Source organism: Pteropus vampyrus, unplaced genomic scaffold, assembly GCF_000151845.1.
Source record: "Pteropus vampyrus isolate Shadow unplaced genomic scaffold, Pvam_2.0 Scaffold4, whole genome shotgun sequence".
Classification (NCBI taxonomy): Eukaryota; Metazoa; Chordata; class Mammalia; order Chiroptera; family Pteropodidae; genus Pteropus; species Pteropus vampyrus.
The window spans coordinates 15,462,085-15,480,011 of NW_011888785.1; the positions used below are offsets into that span (position 1 = coordinate 15,462,085).

General features: G+C 36.0%; 2 protein-coding genes and 1 pseudogene across 5 annotated transcripts in view; 1 reads left to right on the forward strand and 2 right to left on the reverse strand.

Moving 5' to 3' along the window:
- The window catches only part of RBM48 (RNA binding motif protein 48), a 6,658-nt gene extending 4,488 nt beyond the window's left edge, over positions 1-2,170 (reverse strand). The window contains exons 1-2 of the mRNA XM_023532563.1: positions 2,049-2,170; positions 1,330-1,522 (exon numbers count right to left, since the gene is read on the reverse strand). Of these exons, the coding sequence (XP_023388331.1) occupies positions 1,330-1,522; positions 2,049-2,159 (304 nt within the window). The 5' untranslated portion in view covers positions 2,160-2,170. The remainder of the gene's footprint in view (positions 1-1,329; positions 1,523-2,048) is intronic.
- A 245-nt stretch (positions 2,171-2,415) lies between these two features.
- PEX1 (peroxisomal biogenesis factor 1) overlaps positions 2,416-17,927 on the forward strand; it is a 48,136-nt gene continuing 32,624 nt past the window's right edge. The window contains exons 1-10 of one of the 4 annotated variants that reach the window (XM_023533188.1): positions 2,417-2,631; positions 6,099-6,242; positions 8,573-8,656; positions 8,854-8,968; positions 9,065-9,831; positions 10,760-10,879; positions 12,259-12,280; positions 13,494-13,595; positions 13,807-13,910; positions 14,799-14,881. In XM_023533188.1, the coding sequence (XP_023388956.1) occupies positions 2,500-2,631; positions 6,099-6,242; positions 8,573-8,656; positions 8,854-8,968; positions 9,065-9,831; positions 10,760-10,879; positions 12,259-12,280; positions 13,494-13,595; positions 13,807-13,910; positions 14,799-14,881 (1,673 nt within the window). In that variant the 5' untranslated portion in view covers positions 2,417-2,499. Of the gene's footprint in view, positions 2,632-6,098; positions 6,243-8,572; positions 8,657-8,853; positions 8,969-9,064; positions 9,832-10,759; positions 10,880-12,258; positions 12,281-13,471; positions 13,596-13,806; positions 13,911-14,798; positions 14,882-17,927 lie in introns of all 4 variants that reach the window. The other 3 variants (XM_023533195.1, XM_023533185.1, XM_011363709.2) reach the window with 3 other exon arrangements.
- On the reverse strand, positions 15,824-15,943 carry LOC111743099 (annotated as a pseudogene).

Sequence of the window (17,927 nt, forward strand, 5' to 3'; positions counted from 1 at the left end):
TAGCGCGTACTCTTAGAGCCTTTCTTCCCCTTTTTCAACTGTGCTAACAAGTTTTGGGGTAAGTGATCCAGACTCCCTTAACAATTTTAGGATACACCTGGTTAGCCTAAGGTACACAATCTGTGGTCATGAAATAGAGATTTTCTCTGTGTTAAATGGCCCTTGAGAGTTAGCTCATACCCAATTTAGCCTTTTCAGCACAATACGTTCCTATAGTGAGATTCATATATTAAATCTTAATAAAAATATTGTAATTGTAAAACTATGATTACTGAGGAAATACTGTATAACAAGTAATAAGAAAATGAGTAGATGGTATTCAATAAATACTTATTAAACATCTATGACTGGTCAGGTATTACTACAATAAATATTTACTTCTGAGCCCAGGGATAACAATATCTACAGAGATTTTACCACATACCAGGCAGTGTCCTAAGTGCTTCAGTAGAAGTAACACTTCACAACAACCCTATGATGAAAATAAAGCCCAGGAACATTTATAACTTGGTCACGCTTACATTGGTTTGTGGAGCTAGGACTCAAATTCATATGTTGAATTCCATGGCCTACTGTACTAGGTGCTGTGGGAAACGCAAGAACTCTAGAAAATATGCTTCCCTACCCATGAGGAGCTGGCAAGTTGGTTAGGGAAGTGAGATTATATATAAGAGCAACCTGAGAATACATGACCCCATAAAATCAAGTGTTTTTATGGCAGACTACAAGTGCTATTTGTGACAAAAATTTGAATTGTAATAGCCAGGAAAGGAAGGGTCTTACAGCAAATTAGTAGGGGTCAACATAAAAATAGGTAAGGCATTTCATATTTCAGCCTACTGGAACAGTTTGTTAGATGGAGTCAGTTCCCACTGGTGCATAACAATAAGAACCTTAACAGCTAATGTTTACTGCATTCTGAACAGGAGGCACTATGCTAAGCCCTTTAATGGATTATCTCATTTCATCTTCACATAACCTCAATAAGTAGATCTTTTTACCATACGGATTTTACAGAATAGAAAAAACAGGCTTAATGGTGTTAAACAACTTGTCCTAGATCATGTTAGTAAGCAGTGGTACTTGAAAACTTACCCCAAACCCAATTTTTAATCTACCACACTACATGACAGAAAACTATTAAGCATGGGAATTACGTGATGGAACAGTGTTTTGGTAAGGCTAACACTTAAAAAGACTGGAGGAAGACAAGAGTAATTCAGGACTATATTGGGTTACTGGGTAATTCTGGTATGAACAGAGGAAACCTGGGGCCAAAATAACAGCAATCGGAATGGAAGAGATAAGACATTCCTTAATTTGCATATTACCTTGAACTTTGTATATTCAGAAATTTAATAAGATAAACTTCTGTAAAGTCTTCTGCTGGGTATTCATCTAGAGCATTATACTGCTCAATTGCACCATATAAAGCAAATCGCTCAACTAATTCCTTCATCGCTCCCACTGCAGGAACTCCTTGTATTAATAAATACCGAGATTCCAAATTAATTGTATATACCTAAAATAAATGCAGACACATTAAATATATTTCATAAACCTGGAACAAATCTGTTTTAAGAAAAAAAAAAAAAGCACAGTTCAATAGGTCTGCAGGAAACAAAATTAAAAAACTTGTCCCTCTCTCTGCATAAATAATAGTTCGCCCTACGTGTGAGGGCCTCTATCTAAAGAATAAAATAGACTACCCACATTGACATGTTTTCTAGAAGTTGGCTCGGTAAAAGTTCCCGGAAAGAGTTAACAAATATTCACTGAGTGCTTACCATGCGCCAAGCACTACCGTAAATACGGAAAACACAATGACTAAAACTAAGCCCTGTTTTCGCAAAGCTGATGGTCTAGTAGTTGACCAAACAGGTCGTGAGAATTTTTAGTACCCGAGTATCAGAATTCTTTATCCCATCTCCCATGAGTGACGGACATGATCGCAGCCTTTCAACCCCTTATTTACGTAGGCTGGGCATGTGAACCTGGAGCTTACATAAAACTACCGAGGATGGCGAATGAAACTAAAATCACCTTACCTTGACGGCACGTGGCCGTCGCCCCTCCCGATACTTGGCCCGCGTGTCGCATACAGCCCTTTGGAGGTGGTGGCCGAACGAGCCCCCCAACTCTCCGCCATCCGACGCCATCTTGCCGGTTTTGGCCCTCCAGAGAGGACAACATCCGCCTCGCTACACTTCAGTTTATCCAGTAAGAGAGAGGGATGGGTCAAGACGTGCCGAGATTGGCTGAGGAATCGACAGCGTCGGCCATCGTTTCCTGCGGACGACGATTCAGTGAATGCGGTACCGCCCCCGAGTGGCGCGGCGGAGGGCCCTGGAGCGTGGGAGAAGGCGTGCTTGCTCCGCCTCCTACCCGCGCGCGGGGAGGTGCGCCGCGGGGCGAGGGGCGGGGCCGGTCGATCTCATCCGGCTCCGACGCTCGGGGCCTGCCGGGTTGTCCCGGCTTGGGGAGGGTCCGCTTTTGCAGATGATGTGGAGTAGCGAACGCCTGGCGGGTCCCGGGGGAGGTGAGGCGGCCGTGACTGTGGCCTTTACCAACGTTCGCGACTGCTTCCTCCACTTGCCGCGGCGCCTCGTGTCCCAGCTTCACCTGCTCCAGGTAATGCGCCGGCTCGGACCGGGCCTTCCAGCCGGAACTCGGGACACCTGGTCGGTAGTCTGTGGTCTGACCTGGCCGTGGCCTTTCAGGGACGCGGCGGCCGCTCAGGCCTCTCTTGGCGCGGTGCGGAGGCCAGACCGAAGGGCTTGCGAGGACAGGGCGGGTCTGGGCAGTCTCTGCAGCCCACATCACGCCTAGTGCAGCCCAGGAGTTTTAAGTTAACTGACCTTATTAAAGAGCTTTTCATTCGGTGAAACTGGGCTTTCAGACATCTTAATATTCTGCTTCGACGTTCAGATATTTCTCACTCCAGGTTGGAAAGCTCTTGAAAAGGCAGTTCTTTTGCTGTTGTTTGTGTAAAAATGTTTTTCCCGCCAGCCAGCGATTTCCAGGTGCTTGGCGCGGCTGTGGTCCGGGCCTCCAGAGGGAAGGGCAGACTTGGTTTGGCGGGTCCCTGTAGGTTAACAGAGACTGAGAGCACCGTGTTTCACTAGCGGAACAGGTTAATAAAGTGATGGTTTTCCCCTATAGTCGCCGCTGGTGTGCCAGGAATCTGCAGTGGAAAGCATCTGGGAGGTGCGGGGAGGTGGTCACCTTCACTTTTCTAACCTCAACTCCCACAGTTACAACTGACGTAGTAACTTTGTACTTTTGACTCCAAATCTAGGGCTCTTGCTATATTACACTGTGCTCAGAGGAATTTTTGTCAGCTAGAGCAGTTGAACTATCCTGTGAAGAGTTATGAGAAAAATTACACAAGTGATACACAATGACTTTCTTTTATACAAAGTTTTAATAATGTGGTTAAAGTATATTACCTCAGAAGTGGCTCCACATTCTTTGAAATTTGTCTCATTTAAAGAAACATAATAAGCAGCAGCCTATAACCAATTTCGAGAAAGTAAAATATATAAATGAATGAATTTAATATTTAATAAATTTAATGAATTTGTTGTAAATAAATGAATTTAATAATACTAAACTCCCTGATATGATAAATGTTGATGGCTATTAGTGAAACCCTTACTTTTTATTAAAAAAGATCTATATCTAAAAATACTTATGATACAATGTTATGTGGGAGAAAATAATAGTAAACATGACTAAAATACATAGCCATGTAAAAAATTAACTTATTACCTGAAGGAAAGTGGGATATTATGAATAGGGTAAAGCGAGTCAAATAATACAGTGATAGGAGACTAGAATTCAGGTGGTGAGCACACAATGGAGTATACAGATGTTTATTATAAAGTTGTACACTTGAAATTTATATAACGTTATTAACCAATGTTACCCCAATAAATTTAATTTAATAATTAAAATAACGGGCAAAGAAAAAAGGATTAGCCAGAAATAGATGAAATTGTTCACATGGTTGTCTTTCTGTAGAGGAAATAGCAATAATTCCTTTTTTTCCTTTCAAGTTTATATATTTTCCCAGGTTTCTATAATGAGTTTGTAATTCTTTAATCATAGAAAATATTGTCTTTTAATTCTTAATATTAACTTAAATATTTTATGTAAATGCTTTTAATTAGAATAAATGTTATATTTTGCTGTTTTTTTTACATAAATGTTTTCATAGTTATAGAACTTTAAAATTTTTATTTAAGAAGCTGCATAATATAAAATATCTGGATGCATAAAAATCTATTAACAGTAATTACCTCTGGTGACAGGGACCTGCCATCATGTTTTATGCTTTTGTACATTTACTGTGTACATTTATTATTCTTCTAATAAATATGGTTACATTATTTTAATTTTAATTTTTTTCAATTACAGTTGACATTCAATAAGTTTCAGATGTTCAGCCTAATGATTAGACATTTCTATAACTACAAAGTGACCCCCCCCATAAGCCTAGTACCCACCTGACACCATACATGTTATTACACTATTATTGACTATATTCCCTATTCTCTACTTTACTTCCCCTTGACTGTTTTGTAACTGCCTATTTATACTTCTTAATCCCTTTGCCATTTTCACCCAGCCCCCAAACTCCCTCTTATCTGACAACCGTCAGTTTGTTTTCTGTATCTGAATCTGTTTCGTTTGTTCATTCTGTATTTTAGATTCCACATATAAGCGAAATCATATGGTATTTGTCTTTCTCTGTCTGATTTATTTCACTTACTATAATCTCTAGGTCCATCAATGTTGTCACAAATGGTAAAACTTCATTCTTTTTTATGACTAATACTCCATTGTATATATGTACCACATCTTCTTTATCCAGTTATCTATTGATGGACATTTAAGTTGCTTCCATATCTTGGCTATTGTAAATAATGCTGCATTGAACATAGGAATACATATATCTTTTCAAATTAGTGTTTTGGGTTTCTTCAGATAAATACCCAGAAGTGAAATTACTGAGTCATAAGGTAGTTTTGAGGAACCTCCATACTGTTTTCCATAGTGGCTGTACCAGTTTGTAATCCTACCAATGGTGTACAAGGGTTTCCTTTTCTCCGCATTCTTGCCAACATTTGTTGATTTTATTGGTGATAGCCAGACTGACAAGTGTGAGGTGATGTTGTGGTTTTAATTTGCATTTCTCTGATGATTAGTGACATGGAGTATCTTTTCATATGTCTGTTGGCCATCTGTATGTCTTCTTTGGAGAAATGTCTATTCAGGTCATCTGCCCATTTTTTAATTGGATTGTTTGTTTTTTTGGTGTTAAGTTATATGAGTTCTTTATAAATTTTGGATATGAACCCCTTATTGGGTGTATCACTGGCGAATATCTTCTCCCATTTGGAAGGTTATCTTTTCACTTTGTTGATGGTTTCCTTTTCTGTGCAAAAACTTTTTAGTTTGATGTAGTCCCATTTGTTTATTTTTTCTTTTGCCCAAGAAGCTATAACCAAAAAAAAAAAAAAAAATACTAGGACAATACTGTTACATTTTTAATGATCATGATATATATTTCTAGTTATTGACTCATAGTTTACTAAAATAGTAAATTTATAGTTTATTTAATAACACTCCCGTTGATAGACATTTTAACCACTCCTAAGTTTTCATTATATAGAAAATACTGCAGAGATGTGTTTTGGTGTAGATTTCTTCCTTCTTTGAATCATTAACACACACACACACACACACACACACACAGAAGTACGTGTGTGTGTGTGTGTGTGTGCGTGTGTGTGTGTGTTTATAAAGGCTGTTTTTAAGTTCATTGGCTACCTATTGCCATTTTCAATTCTGGAATGGTCAAATCCATTTATAATGCCATCATAAGAATGTAAGTACATTGGTTTTACCCATAGCATCACCAGTGTTGGATATTGGAAATGATTATAGCTTTTTAAATGCTACGACAGATGTGGACAAGAGAGTTATCAGCTATCTATAGAACTCTTTTTGTGTGTATTGCAATAATAGTTTTAGAAAAGCATGTAAAATCTTTTAAAACCTTTCCCCCCATTTTTTATTTCTTGGATAAATAGAATCAAGCTATAGAAGTAACCTGGGGTCACCAGCCTGTGTTCTTGAGCTGGGTACAAGGTGGGCATTTTAACAACCAAGGTGAATATGTGGCTGAAATTAACAGACAAGTTGGTCAGAAACTTGGACTCTCAAATGGGGAACAGGTAAGCACAAAATATGATGACAATGACTTTTTTCTAATATTGCATAATATAGGAATGAAAATAAAATTTAGAGTTCTGAATTTTTTTTGAGGAGAGATGACACTGTAATTAGTCCAGAATACGCAAGTTGACTGTATACACCGTTGTTAAGTTGTTATCTACCATATACTCTGATGTTAAGTCATTATCTTGTAGTCTACTGTGCTCTCTAATTTTTGTATTCTACTGTTTTACTCACTTTTCAGGTTCCCTAATTTGGTTTTTGTGCAACTATTTTTGCTTCATAAATTGTTGCATTTTGCTTTGTATTACTGAACTTTATTTCGTTTCTGACAAATTTTCTAACCTTTCAGGGTTATACTAGATTTGAAAAAAAAATCTACCCAGAAAAGAGGGTTATTATTTTTCCATTTTTGTCTTGCCTATGAACTTAATATGTTTAGATTGTAAAGCCTAAGGACTCATGTCTATTTTATCATTTTATTATATTCAATTTATTCTTTTAAAAATATTTAAACTACAGAAGTAATACATTATTCATTACAGATATTTTACAATTTCAAGTAAAAAATGTTTTTCCATTTCTCTAACTCCAGCCTCAGAATGAGCGTGTATCGTATGTTGGGATCTCACTAGACCTTTAGGATTTCAAAAATGAGATTATACATATTTTCTGCAATTTTTTCCCACAAACTATATCAGAAATATCTTTCAGTGTATTACAAATAATATGCATCAAACATCTTTGTATGTACATGGAATAAAATAGCAAATTGAATTGCCAAGTCTAGGGAGTTGCACATTAAAAAATTTGATAAACGAGGCTAACTTGATTCCTATTACCAGTTTCCCACAACAGTACACAAGAGTGTCACATCTTTTTAACTTGTTTCAATACAGACTAATTTTGTTCATGCTTTAATGGGATTAGACCACTGATGAGAAATACATAGGTCTAGCTCTAATCCTTTGCTTACCCTAAATTTTTGCTAGAATCTTACAACTTTAGTTCCAGAGTGACCTTAGAAATCACGACCTTTGGTGCCTTCCTCTACAAACCAAGGGAAACGGAATATTTTGCCCAGGATTACATAGCAAGCTACAGTTTTCCTTTCTTCAGGTTTCTTTCTTTCTTTCTTTTTTTTTTTTTGACAGTTTTCATCCATGTTTAATGAAAAAGAAGTTACATGAATAGAAATGGACATAAAACAGATCAATTTGGGAAAATATGGTAATAAGTAGAATGGGAGAAAACTAATTTTAATCCCGAATTTACTCATACATTTCTATTAGTTATTACTGATCTAAAACATCTCCTTAAACCCAAAACAAAGTAATAGTCACTTTCTTGTGGGAAACATCAGTTTCTTATTCCTAATCTAATCTCATCAGCACTCTGAAAAGTCCTGCTTGTTCTAAATTACTTTTTGCTTCAAAGTGAACTTTTACCTGATTGTTTGCCGATCCTCTGTATTGTAGCGGTACCACTGTGGCACTGTCTCCCACAGACTTGTGGGTAGGAGCAGAAAGTGTACCGGCTTGCCTAGAGCTCTAGCTTCTTAGCGAGCAAGAGCTGCTTCCTCAGAGTCACCGCTTTCAAATTGGGTATATGGGAGGTACGGAAGGGAAATTCTTTGAGGAGTTGGGTGAGGACTTGGGGAATTTCCGTTCCACTCCACAAAAGCAAAGAAGGAAGTGCTGGTTACCTGGGGCATTTATTCTTGGTGGCTTTGGATTTTAGTCCTCTACTCTCCAGAAATGCTAATAGAAGAGAAAAGAAAGTAAGATGGTAGATTCTAGCTTCTTGAGACACACTGGCATTTCATGTATATCTGTATACTGGAATGAGGGGTTACTTTGCTTTTAGCTGTGTATGATTATACTTCTAAATAATTGGCTGTGATCTCTCTTTCAGTGTGTTTCTTAGTTTTCTAGAAGCAGCATGGCTTGGAGTAGTTATAAAACTAACAGTTGCAAAACTTCTAGAAATAATATTATTTACATAGTAGATCAAGCCATAATTTGAAGACATTGTTGTTTCTTCTTGTATTTTTTTAAACTTACATTTCTTTTTTTAAAAGTGATTTCATTTTTTAAAAAAAACCTTGTGCTAGGATGTATTTTTCTTTATTCTATAATTGTGAAATAATTTTTACTAAAATGCTTAATATTTCAAAGACTAAGAATATGTACTTAATAAATATTTGTCAAATGAAGGACTATACACAGACAGACTCACACTTAATTACATACCTAAAACAAGAACTTTTATTTTCTAGGGGTACAAAACAATCTTTTAAAAGTAGTTTTACATTTTTCATTTTCTTCAGGTGTTTCTCAAGCCATGTTCCCATGTGATATCTTGTCAACAAGTTGAGGTGGAACCCCTCTCAGCAGATGATTGGGAGATACTGGTAAAGAAAACACAATGAGAACTATTCCAGTTTAAGATTAAAGTACTTCAAAATATCAATGCTTTTAGATTTCTCTTCTCTGAGTTTCATTATATATTCTGAGTTGGTTTGAGTTATAAGAATGACTTGACATTTTCTTACTAGACATGGAATGGACAGAATGTGCAGTAAATTTATCTTTTTGTTGTTGGTTCTAGGAGCTGCATGCTGCTTCCCTTGAACAGCATCTTCTAGATCAAATTCGAATAGTTTTTCCAAAAGCCATTTTTCCTGTTTGGGTTGATCAACAAACTTACATATTTATCCAAATTGGTAGGTGCTGTTGTAATATTTGTCATCATACTCTATACCATAGCAATAAGTCCAAAACAGAGGTAAACATGCACTAATGAACTTTATTTTTTACAGTTACACTAATACCAACCGCTACTTATGGAAGGCTGGAAACTGACACAAAACTCCTTATTCAGCCAAAGACCCGCCAAGCCAAAGAGAATACATTTTCAAAAGCAGATAACACATGTGGAACATTTCCTAATTATGGAAGAGACCAAAAAGGATTGACAAAAGAACTCCAAACCAAACAACTTCAGTCAAATACTATAAAAGTCACTAGGTCTAATGAAACAGATTCAGAGGATATAATTGACTCACCATCAATACCAAGTTTATGGACTATGATAGGAAGTATTTTTTCTTTTGGGTCTGAGAAAAAACAAGAGACATCTTGGGGTGTAACTGAAATCAAAGCTTTCGAAAATATGCAGTCAAAAGTTGTTCCTTTATATAATATTTTCAGAGTATGCAAATCTCAACCTCCCAGTATATGTAATGCACCAGCAAATTCTGTGTTTCACAAACACTCTGCCATTCATATATTTCCATGGGACCAAGAATATTTTGATGTGGAGCCCAGCTTTACTGTGACCTATGGAAAGCTAGTTAAGCTACTTTCTCCAAAGCAACAGCAAAGTAAAACAAAGCAAAATGTCCTGTCACCTGGAAAAGAGAAACAGGTGTCAGAACCAGTAGATCAAAGACGAATTAGCTCAGACCACAGTCAAGAAGCTGGTAAGGCCTGTGTGCTGAAGGTAGTCTGGAATGGACTTGAGGAATTGAAGAATGCCATAAAATACACCACAAAAGTAGAGGCTCTCCATGTTGGTAAAGTCTGGGTTAGTATAAATTTTATAATTAAGGAGGAACTCATTTTACATTGTTCGAACTGTCCCAATTATGAATTAGAATAATAATATATATAAATTCAAAACTAGTATAATAGTATCTAAAGTCTCTTTAGGGACACATTTCTGATTGCGGGGTAAAGTCTTTGGGTATAGATTGTGTATTTTCTGCCTAATAAACTTGGACAGTATAACCTTAGGTACAGGCCCAGAGAGGTCAAAATGACTTGCCTGGGGTTATATAGCTAGTAAGTAGAACTGGGAGTCAAACCTAGGCAGGCTGATTCTTGAGTTCACGCTTATCTTGGAGTGCCCTGCAAAGCCTGTACCTGCAGATTTGTTTCCAAGTTCTTGAAAACAAAGGACTTGTTATATTTTGGGGGAAATGTCCAGCATTTTTTGTTAGCTCCAAACTCAGTTTAGGATGTCCCACTCCATGTCTAAAACCAAATTATCTAATGCTGAGCTTGTTATTACTTAGCTCCTTCTATTAATGGTTCTGCCATTAGGTAGTGGATACCCCTATATTTCCTTGCTAGTATATGATGAGGACAGGGTGAAGAAGGGATGGTAAAGTCTTGGAGGCCACATGAGATAGCAGTGAGGAGTCTGCACTTTCCACTCTAAAGGTCGGGAGCCATGGCCAGGGAGGAGTATGGGTAGTTGCCATCAGGTACTCAAATAGGCTTGACTTGATTGATCACATTCTAAAGAGAATGTTAAAGAAATGTAGGGAGAAAATTGAAATATGTGTGATATAACTAAAGCTGAATATCCTATTTATACTATGAATCATGATAGCTTCTATAATTTCACCTGAATGCATAGACGTTGTGCATAGATAATGTGAATATCTATACTCTGGAATATTTTTAAATCAAGCTTTGAACATATTTATATTTTTATTTTTAAATTTCAGATCCCAGATGACCTGAGGAAGAGACTAAATATAGAAATGCATGCAGTAGTCAGAATAACTCCAGTGGAAATTACCCCTATAATTCCAAGATCTCTAAAATTACAACCAAGAGAAAACTTAGTGAGTTCAAATTTATGTTATGTCACAGTTGTTTTACATGTGTTATAAAATTTCTAGTTGCTTTAACTAAGTAGTAAGAATGTTGTAGTTCTTTTTACTAGAAGGGCAAAGAGGTCTTTTTTTTTCCTTTTTGCTTTATTGTGGTAAATGTTATAACCATTTTTAGGTGTACAATTCAGTGGCATTATTATATTCATAATGTTGTGCAATCATCACCACTATTTCCAACTTTTCCATCACCTCTATAGAAACTCTGCCCATTAAACAGTAACTCCCCACCCCCTCCTCTGCAGCTCCTAGTAACCTCTAATCTATGTTCTGTCTCTCTAAATTTGCTTATTCTAGATAATTCATATAAGTGGAATCATAAATTATTTGTCCTTTTTGCGTGGCTTATAATTTTACTTAACACGTTTTCATGATTCATCCATGTTGTATGTATCAGAACTTCATCCCTTTCTATGGCTGAGTAACATTTCATTCTATGTGTGCAACACATTTTATCCATTCATCTGTCGGTGGACACTTAGGATGTTTATACCTTTTGGCTATTGTGAATAATGCTGCTATGAATGTTGGTTTTACAAGTATCTTTTTGAGTCCCTGCTTTCAGTGTTTTTAGTATATACCTAGGAGTAGAATTGCTGGATCATATGGTAATTCTGTGTTTTAACTTTTTTTCCTCAGCATTTTATTATTGGTTTTAAGTATACAGTACATTGGTTGGACATTTATTGGTTAGACGATTCCCCTGATTATTTTCCCCTCTGGCTCTACACATAGCTATTACATTACTGCTGACTTCCTGCCCTAAGCTATGCTCCCCATCCCTGTGACCCTCTATCAACTACTAATTTGTACTTCTTTAACCCTTCACTGCTTTCTCCCAGCCCCCCACCTCCCTCCCCTCTTGCCGTCACCAGAGTGTCTTCTATATTTGTAAGTCTGTTAGTCTGTTTTCGATTAATTTGTTCTTTTTGTTCCTTAGATTCTGCATATAAGTGAAATCATATGGTATTTATCTTTCTCTGTCTGACTTATTTCACTCAGCAAAATAACCTCTAGGTTATTATGTTGTTGCAAATGTCTGTGTTTAACTTTTTGAGAAACCAAGAAGTCTTGAGGAACGAAGACTTTAATGAGCAATACATATACTATGTGCCTATACAAGTATGGTTAATTTTGGCTCTTAAAAGATTGATATTTTTTCTACATCTGTGTAATTAAAGATTTTTTCCCCATGTTATTTCAGCACTAATATTGCAGCATGAAAGAGTACTAGACTGTTTTACTTTTCTGTTCTGTTAATTCTTTAGGACGTTAGGGTTAAGGTCAGGTATAAGGGCAATTTATTACTGTTCTTTCATTTTCTCTGGCAGCCTAAAGACATAAGTGAAGAAGGAGGATGATAATGCAGGAAAATTATTATATTATATGTTTAAAAATTTCTTCTCTGATAATTCAGATAGTGCCCTTGGATCCTCAGGATCATGATGGTCATGTCATGGAAGAACCAATTTAACAGAACTTTCTAGTTAATGAAACCCCCAGATAAAATAGTTTATTTTATGTGACTGAAGAAGAGGAAAACACGTAGAATGCCATTTCCATAACATTATGTAACTGAGCATTTAACACATTGGCTGAACAGTGCAGAGTGAGTTGTAGTTTTAACTTTTTGGTTATTGACCTAAGTGTTTTTCCAAAGTTATGTCTCTTATGTATGAAAACAATTAGCAACTGATCATGAGATTTTTTTTTTTTTTTGTCTCAGTGATGGGATATTACTACAGAATTCCTTTCCTATCCTATGTTGTATATTTTAGTGGAAGCTTTATGACTTTGGCCCATCTCTCTGGGCTATGATTGTATCACTTGGGACATGAAGATGTTTGATTCCGGAGAAACTGTGAATTCCTTTCTGATTCTAAAAGTCTTGATTTTAAATAGTTCTTATTTTCATTTTATGACTTTGTTTAGGTCTTTAATCCCATTGCCCAATAATATCCAAAGAAGTAACTATTTCTGTGATCTTTAAGAATGGGAAAGTAATTTCTTAGTTTAGACTGCTTTTGGTAGTGATCAAGTTCTGAACTGAGCTTAATTAGCAAATAAAAAGCTTGACTCCAGATGAAGAGAGATAACTATATGTTTTTGTTTTTCCTGTTTTTAATTTCAAATAGGTTTAAAAAACTTAATACACACACACACTTCCATACACCCACACGCACACCTCCAAACAAGGAATCCAAACTAGGAGTTTGCTTTCCCACCTATGTAGTACAGGGAGGCAAAGGAGAATGGTGTTGAAATAGTTACCAAGTGAGCCAAATCATAGCATGTGCGTCACTGGGCATAGTGAAGAACAGCATTTAGAAGGCTGCCACTGGAGTGAGTATTTCTTCAGGTTACACTGTACTCATTGTGCTGACCAAATGTCAAATCTAAATCTATGACTATAGAATGTGAACATCATTCCTGGTTTTGTTTGGTGAGGTTTACATTTTATTAACAATGTGTTAAAATAAGGATGTTAGGGTTAAGGTCAGGTATGAGGGCGATTCATTACTGTTCTTTCATTTTCTCTGGCAGCCTAAAGACATAAGTGAAGAAGAGATAAAAACTGTGTTCTATTCATGGCTGCAGCAGTCTACTATGACCACACTTCCTTTGATAATATCAGAGGAAGAATATATTAAGCTGGGAATTAAAGATGGTGGGTAAATTCTATTTGTTATTTTGATATTTTTCCTACTGAAGTCATAAAATTTTTCATTGTTTTTCATGATAACAGGATACATATGTAAACATTTTACGTACCAAAGAATGCCTTTATTTAAATTTAAATAAATTTGATGCTTGAAATCTTAAATTATTTCACTTCAGCTTCAGTACTAACTGTACATTTATTACTTTCTTTTCAATAGGGTTGAAGGAGTTTTCTCTGAATATAGTTCATTCTTGGGAAAAAGAAAAAGAAAAAAATATTTTTCTGTTGAGTACCAATCTGCTGCAGAAGATCACAATACAAGTAATTACATACTATTGAATATTTAATGAAATAATATTTGTTACATGTGATTGATAATAAAGTATGAATTTAACTGTAAGACCTTGCATTCTAAAGTGTATTAGAAACTCAAATGATAAGCGTAAGGAATAACTTGATTTAAAATATTTTATTCTATAATCTCTTGAACTTATCTAAATAAATTATTGATTTATCCTAAATTTAAAATCAATGCCTTAGCACAATTAAGTTTCAGAAATAGAATTGATCATGTTAACTGGCAAATGGATCATGATTTACAATTCTTCCTGTATTGAAACAAAGGAAAACTTAGCTTCAGAGATTTTTAAAATTCATATTTTTATTTGCAGTTTTGTTGTACAACTCATTATTTTGGCAATTCTTAGCTTCTCAACTCTTTGCAAATATTATATTACTTTTCTACCAGAAGTATTTTAAAAGTCATCTTTTTAGATTATTATGTTTTAGAATATTCATTCTTGTCATTATAAAATTGAAGATGCTCTAGTCATTTATAATTTCAGTGGTTTGGAACTAGACATTGGTTCTCTGCTTTTGAAATATAATTGAAGGAATGGCATTCAGAAAAGATACAAATGTAAGAATTGTGAAAAGAATAAATGTGACGCAAATAAAAATTGCAGATAAGGATAGGTCTGAAAACATGTTAAGGAGATGACATTCTTTACTGTTTATTGACCATAAATATTTGTGTTCCTTGGATGAGTAAATTATTGTCAGGGCTGTTTTAAGTAATGATCTTACATGCACAGTATATCTTTTCTCTCTGGTGTAATGGAATCAATGATCCAGTTTCCTGGGACCCAAGAAAATGAGTCAAAAGATATAACTTTGAAATGTAAAACTGATTTTTCCTTGCTACTATAGGTCCTTCTGGATCCTATGGTAAAAGAAGAAAACAGTGAGGAAATTGACTTTACTCTTCCTTTTTTAAAGCTGAACTGCTTGGGGTAAGAAGTTATGGCCAAACTACCATGTTTAGAGACATATTCGTTATTATGTCTGGCAGGGTTTTTATGTGTAAATATTCAAGTAGATGTTAATGTCATTGAATAATCTTCCTAAATGCATTAGTAGATATTTTTTCAAGGATTGTTGCTGTTTTCACACCTAGCTTAATAATATGCCTTGTCTTAGATAACTAAAAGTCTGAAGCTTATTAGAAATTTTACTTTGAGATTTGATTTTTTTCAATTACAATTGACATTCAGTATTATATTAGTTTCAAGTGTACAGTATAATGGGTAAGACATTTATATAATTTACAAAGTGATCCCCCCCAATAAGTCTAGTACACACCTGACACTATATATAGTTATTACAAGATTATTGACTATATTCCCTATGCTGTTCTTTACATCTCTATGACTATTTCGTAACTGCCAATTTGTACTTCTTAACGCCTTTAATTTTTTCACCCTGCTTCCCAACCCCTCTCCCATCTGGCAGCCATCAGTTTGTTCTCTGTATCTGTGAGTCTATTTCTGTTTTGTTTGTTCATTTATTTTGTTTTTCAGAGTCTATAAGTAAAATCATATGGTATTTGTCTTTTTCTGTTTTATTTCACTTAGCTTAATACCCTCTAGGTTCACCGAAGTTGTTGAAAATATAAGATTTCATTGTTTTTTATTGCCAAGTAATATTTCATTGCATATATGTACCACATCTTCTTTAAACATTTGTCTTTTGATTGGAACATTTAATCCATTTACATTTAAAGTAATTATTGATAGGTATGTGATTATTGCCATTTTATTGTTTTCTGGTTGTTTTTGTAATTTTTCTCTGTTCCTTATTCTCTTTCTTTCATATGTTGATGTCTTTCTATAGTGCTGTGTTTGGATTCCTTTATTTCTTGGATATCTCTTGTAGACTTTTTTTTTTTTTTTTTACGCCTACAGCACCTCGTCTTTCTAAGTGGTCTTCCCATCCAAGTACTAACCAGGCCTGACCCTGCTTAGCTTCCAAGATCAGACAGGATTGGGCGTGTTTAGGGTGGCATGGCCGTAGACTCTCTTGTAGATTTTTGATTTGTGGCTACTATATGCTTCATATATACCAAGCTATGTTTATAACACTCTGTTTTAAATTGATGGTCACTTAAGTCAAACACTGTCATTTTTACTCACCCCCTCCATGTTTATATTTTTGTCACTATCTTTTTACTGTTTTTGTGTGTGTTTGTGTGTATCCTGTAATTAACTGTTTAATTACACATGATCTTCCTACTTCTGCCTGTTAACTTTTGTATCAACTTTGGTGTTAGTTGATTCTCTACTTTTTTTTTTGCCTTATGACTGATTTGTTTATTAACCAAGAGCTTTGTGTCTACAATGGAAGAAAAACATCCACAATCAATCAAAACTGATTTTCAAGATATTTTCAGATAGTTGATGTTACTTAAAATAGTAGATCCTCTGCTTTTATTATGTGTTTGCCTTTGTCAGTGAGAATTTTTTTTTTTTGCAATCTTTTCTTATTTATATTTTTTTCTTCTTCTTCATAAGGAAGTCCTTTTAACATTTCTTGTAATTCTGGTTCGGTGGTGATGAACTCCTTCAGTTTTTTTCTTGTCTGGGAAGCTGTTTATCTCTCCTTCCATTCTAAATTATAACTTTGCTGGGTAGAATAATCTTGGTTGTAAGTCCGTACTTTTTATCACTTTGAATATTTCCTGCCAATCCCTTCTGGCCTGTAAAGTTTCTGTTGGGAAATCAGCTGTCTTATGGAAGCTCCTTTGTAGATAACTACTTTTCTCTTGCTGCTTTTAAGACTCTCTTTGTCTTTAACCTTTGGCCTTTTTATTATAATGTGTCTTGGTGTAGGCCTCTTTGGACTTGTATGTCTATTTCCTTTGCCGGTAAGAGAAGTTTTTAGTCATCATTTCTTCCAATAGGTTTTCCATCTTCAGCTCTCTTTCTTCTACTTCTGGTACCCCATGTGATGCGAATATTGTTATGTTTGATGTTGTCCTAGAGGTCCCTTAAATTATCCTCATATTTTTGTTTCTTTTTTCTTTTTGCAGTTCTAATAGGATGTTTTCCACTACCTTACCTTCCATATTGCTGATCCGATCCTCCGCTTCATCTAATCTGCTGATTAGATGATTGATTCCCTCTAATGTATTCTTCATTTCAATTATATTGTTTATTTCTTACTGGTTCCTTTTTATTTTTCCTATCTCTTTGTTGACGTTCTCACTGAGATCATCTATTTTTCCCCTAAGTTGATTTAGCATCCTTCTAACCAGTGTTTTGAACTCTGCATCTGGTAAATTGCTTGTTTAGTTCTTTTTCTGGAGTTTTGTCCTGATCTTTAATTTGAGACATGTTTCTTTGTCTCCTCATTTTGGCTGACTCCCTATGTTTGTTTCTATGTGTTAGTTAGATCTGCTACATCTTCCATTCTTGGCAGAGTGGCCTTATGTAGTAGGTGTCCTGTGGAGCCTGGTGGCTCAGTCTCCCTGTTCACCTGATCTGTGTGTTCCAGGGGTGTATTTTGTGTGAATTGTATGTGATCTCCTGTTATAGTTGATTCTTGATTGCTTTTGGCATGTCAGTGTGTTGGATTTACCCTCAGGCTAACTGCCCGTAAGGACTGGCCATGACTACAGCAGACAAGCTATTGTGTGGGGGCCAACCCCAGAGAGTGGGATTTGCATTAGCAGAACTCTGGTGCCTATAGCATTCTCCCTTTGATGTGTCATTTGTGGTACCAATTGGGTGGTGCTCTGGTGTGGTCTGAAGCCAACCAACAGCTGTATTGGTTCTGGGACCTCTTGGGAGGGGATCCTGTGCAGACAAAGGTCAGATGCTGCCTGTGTCCAGCCTGGGGCTACCTGGTAGGAGTTAACAAAGTGATCTGTGGTTGGTTGCTGCCTGTGTCGGGTTTGAAGGTGCCTGGGACTGGTTAAGCTGTGAAACGAGGTTGGATGCCACTAGTGCCAAGCTTGGAGCTGCTTAGCAAGAGGTACGGGGCATGTCGAGGCCAGCTGCT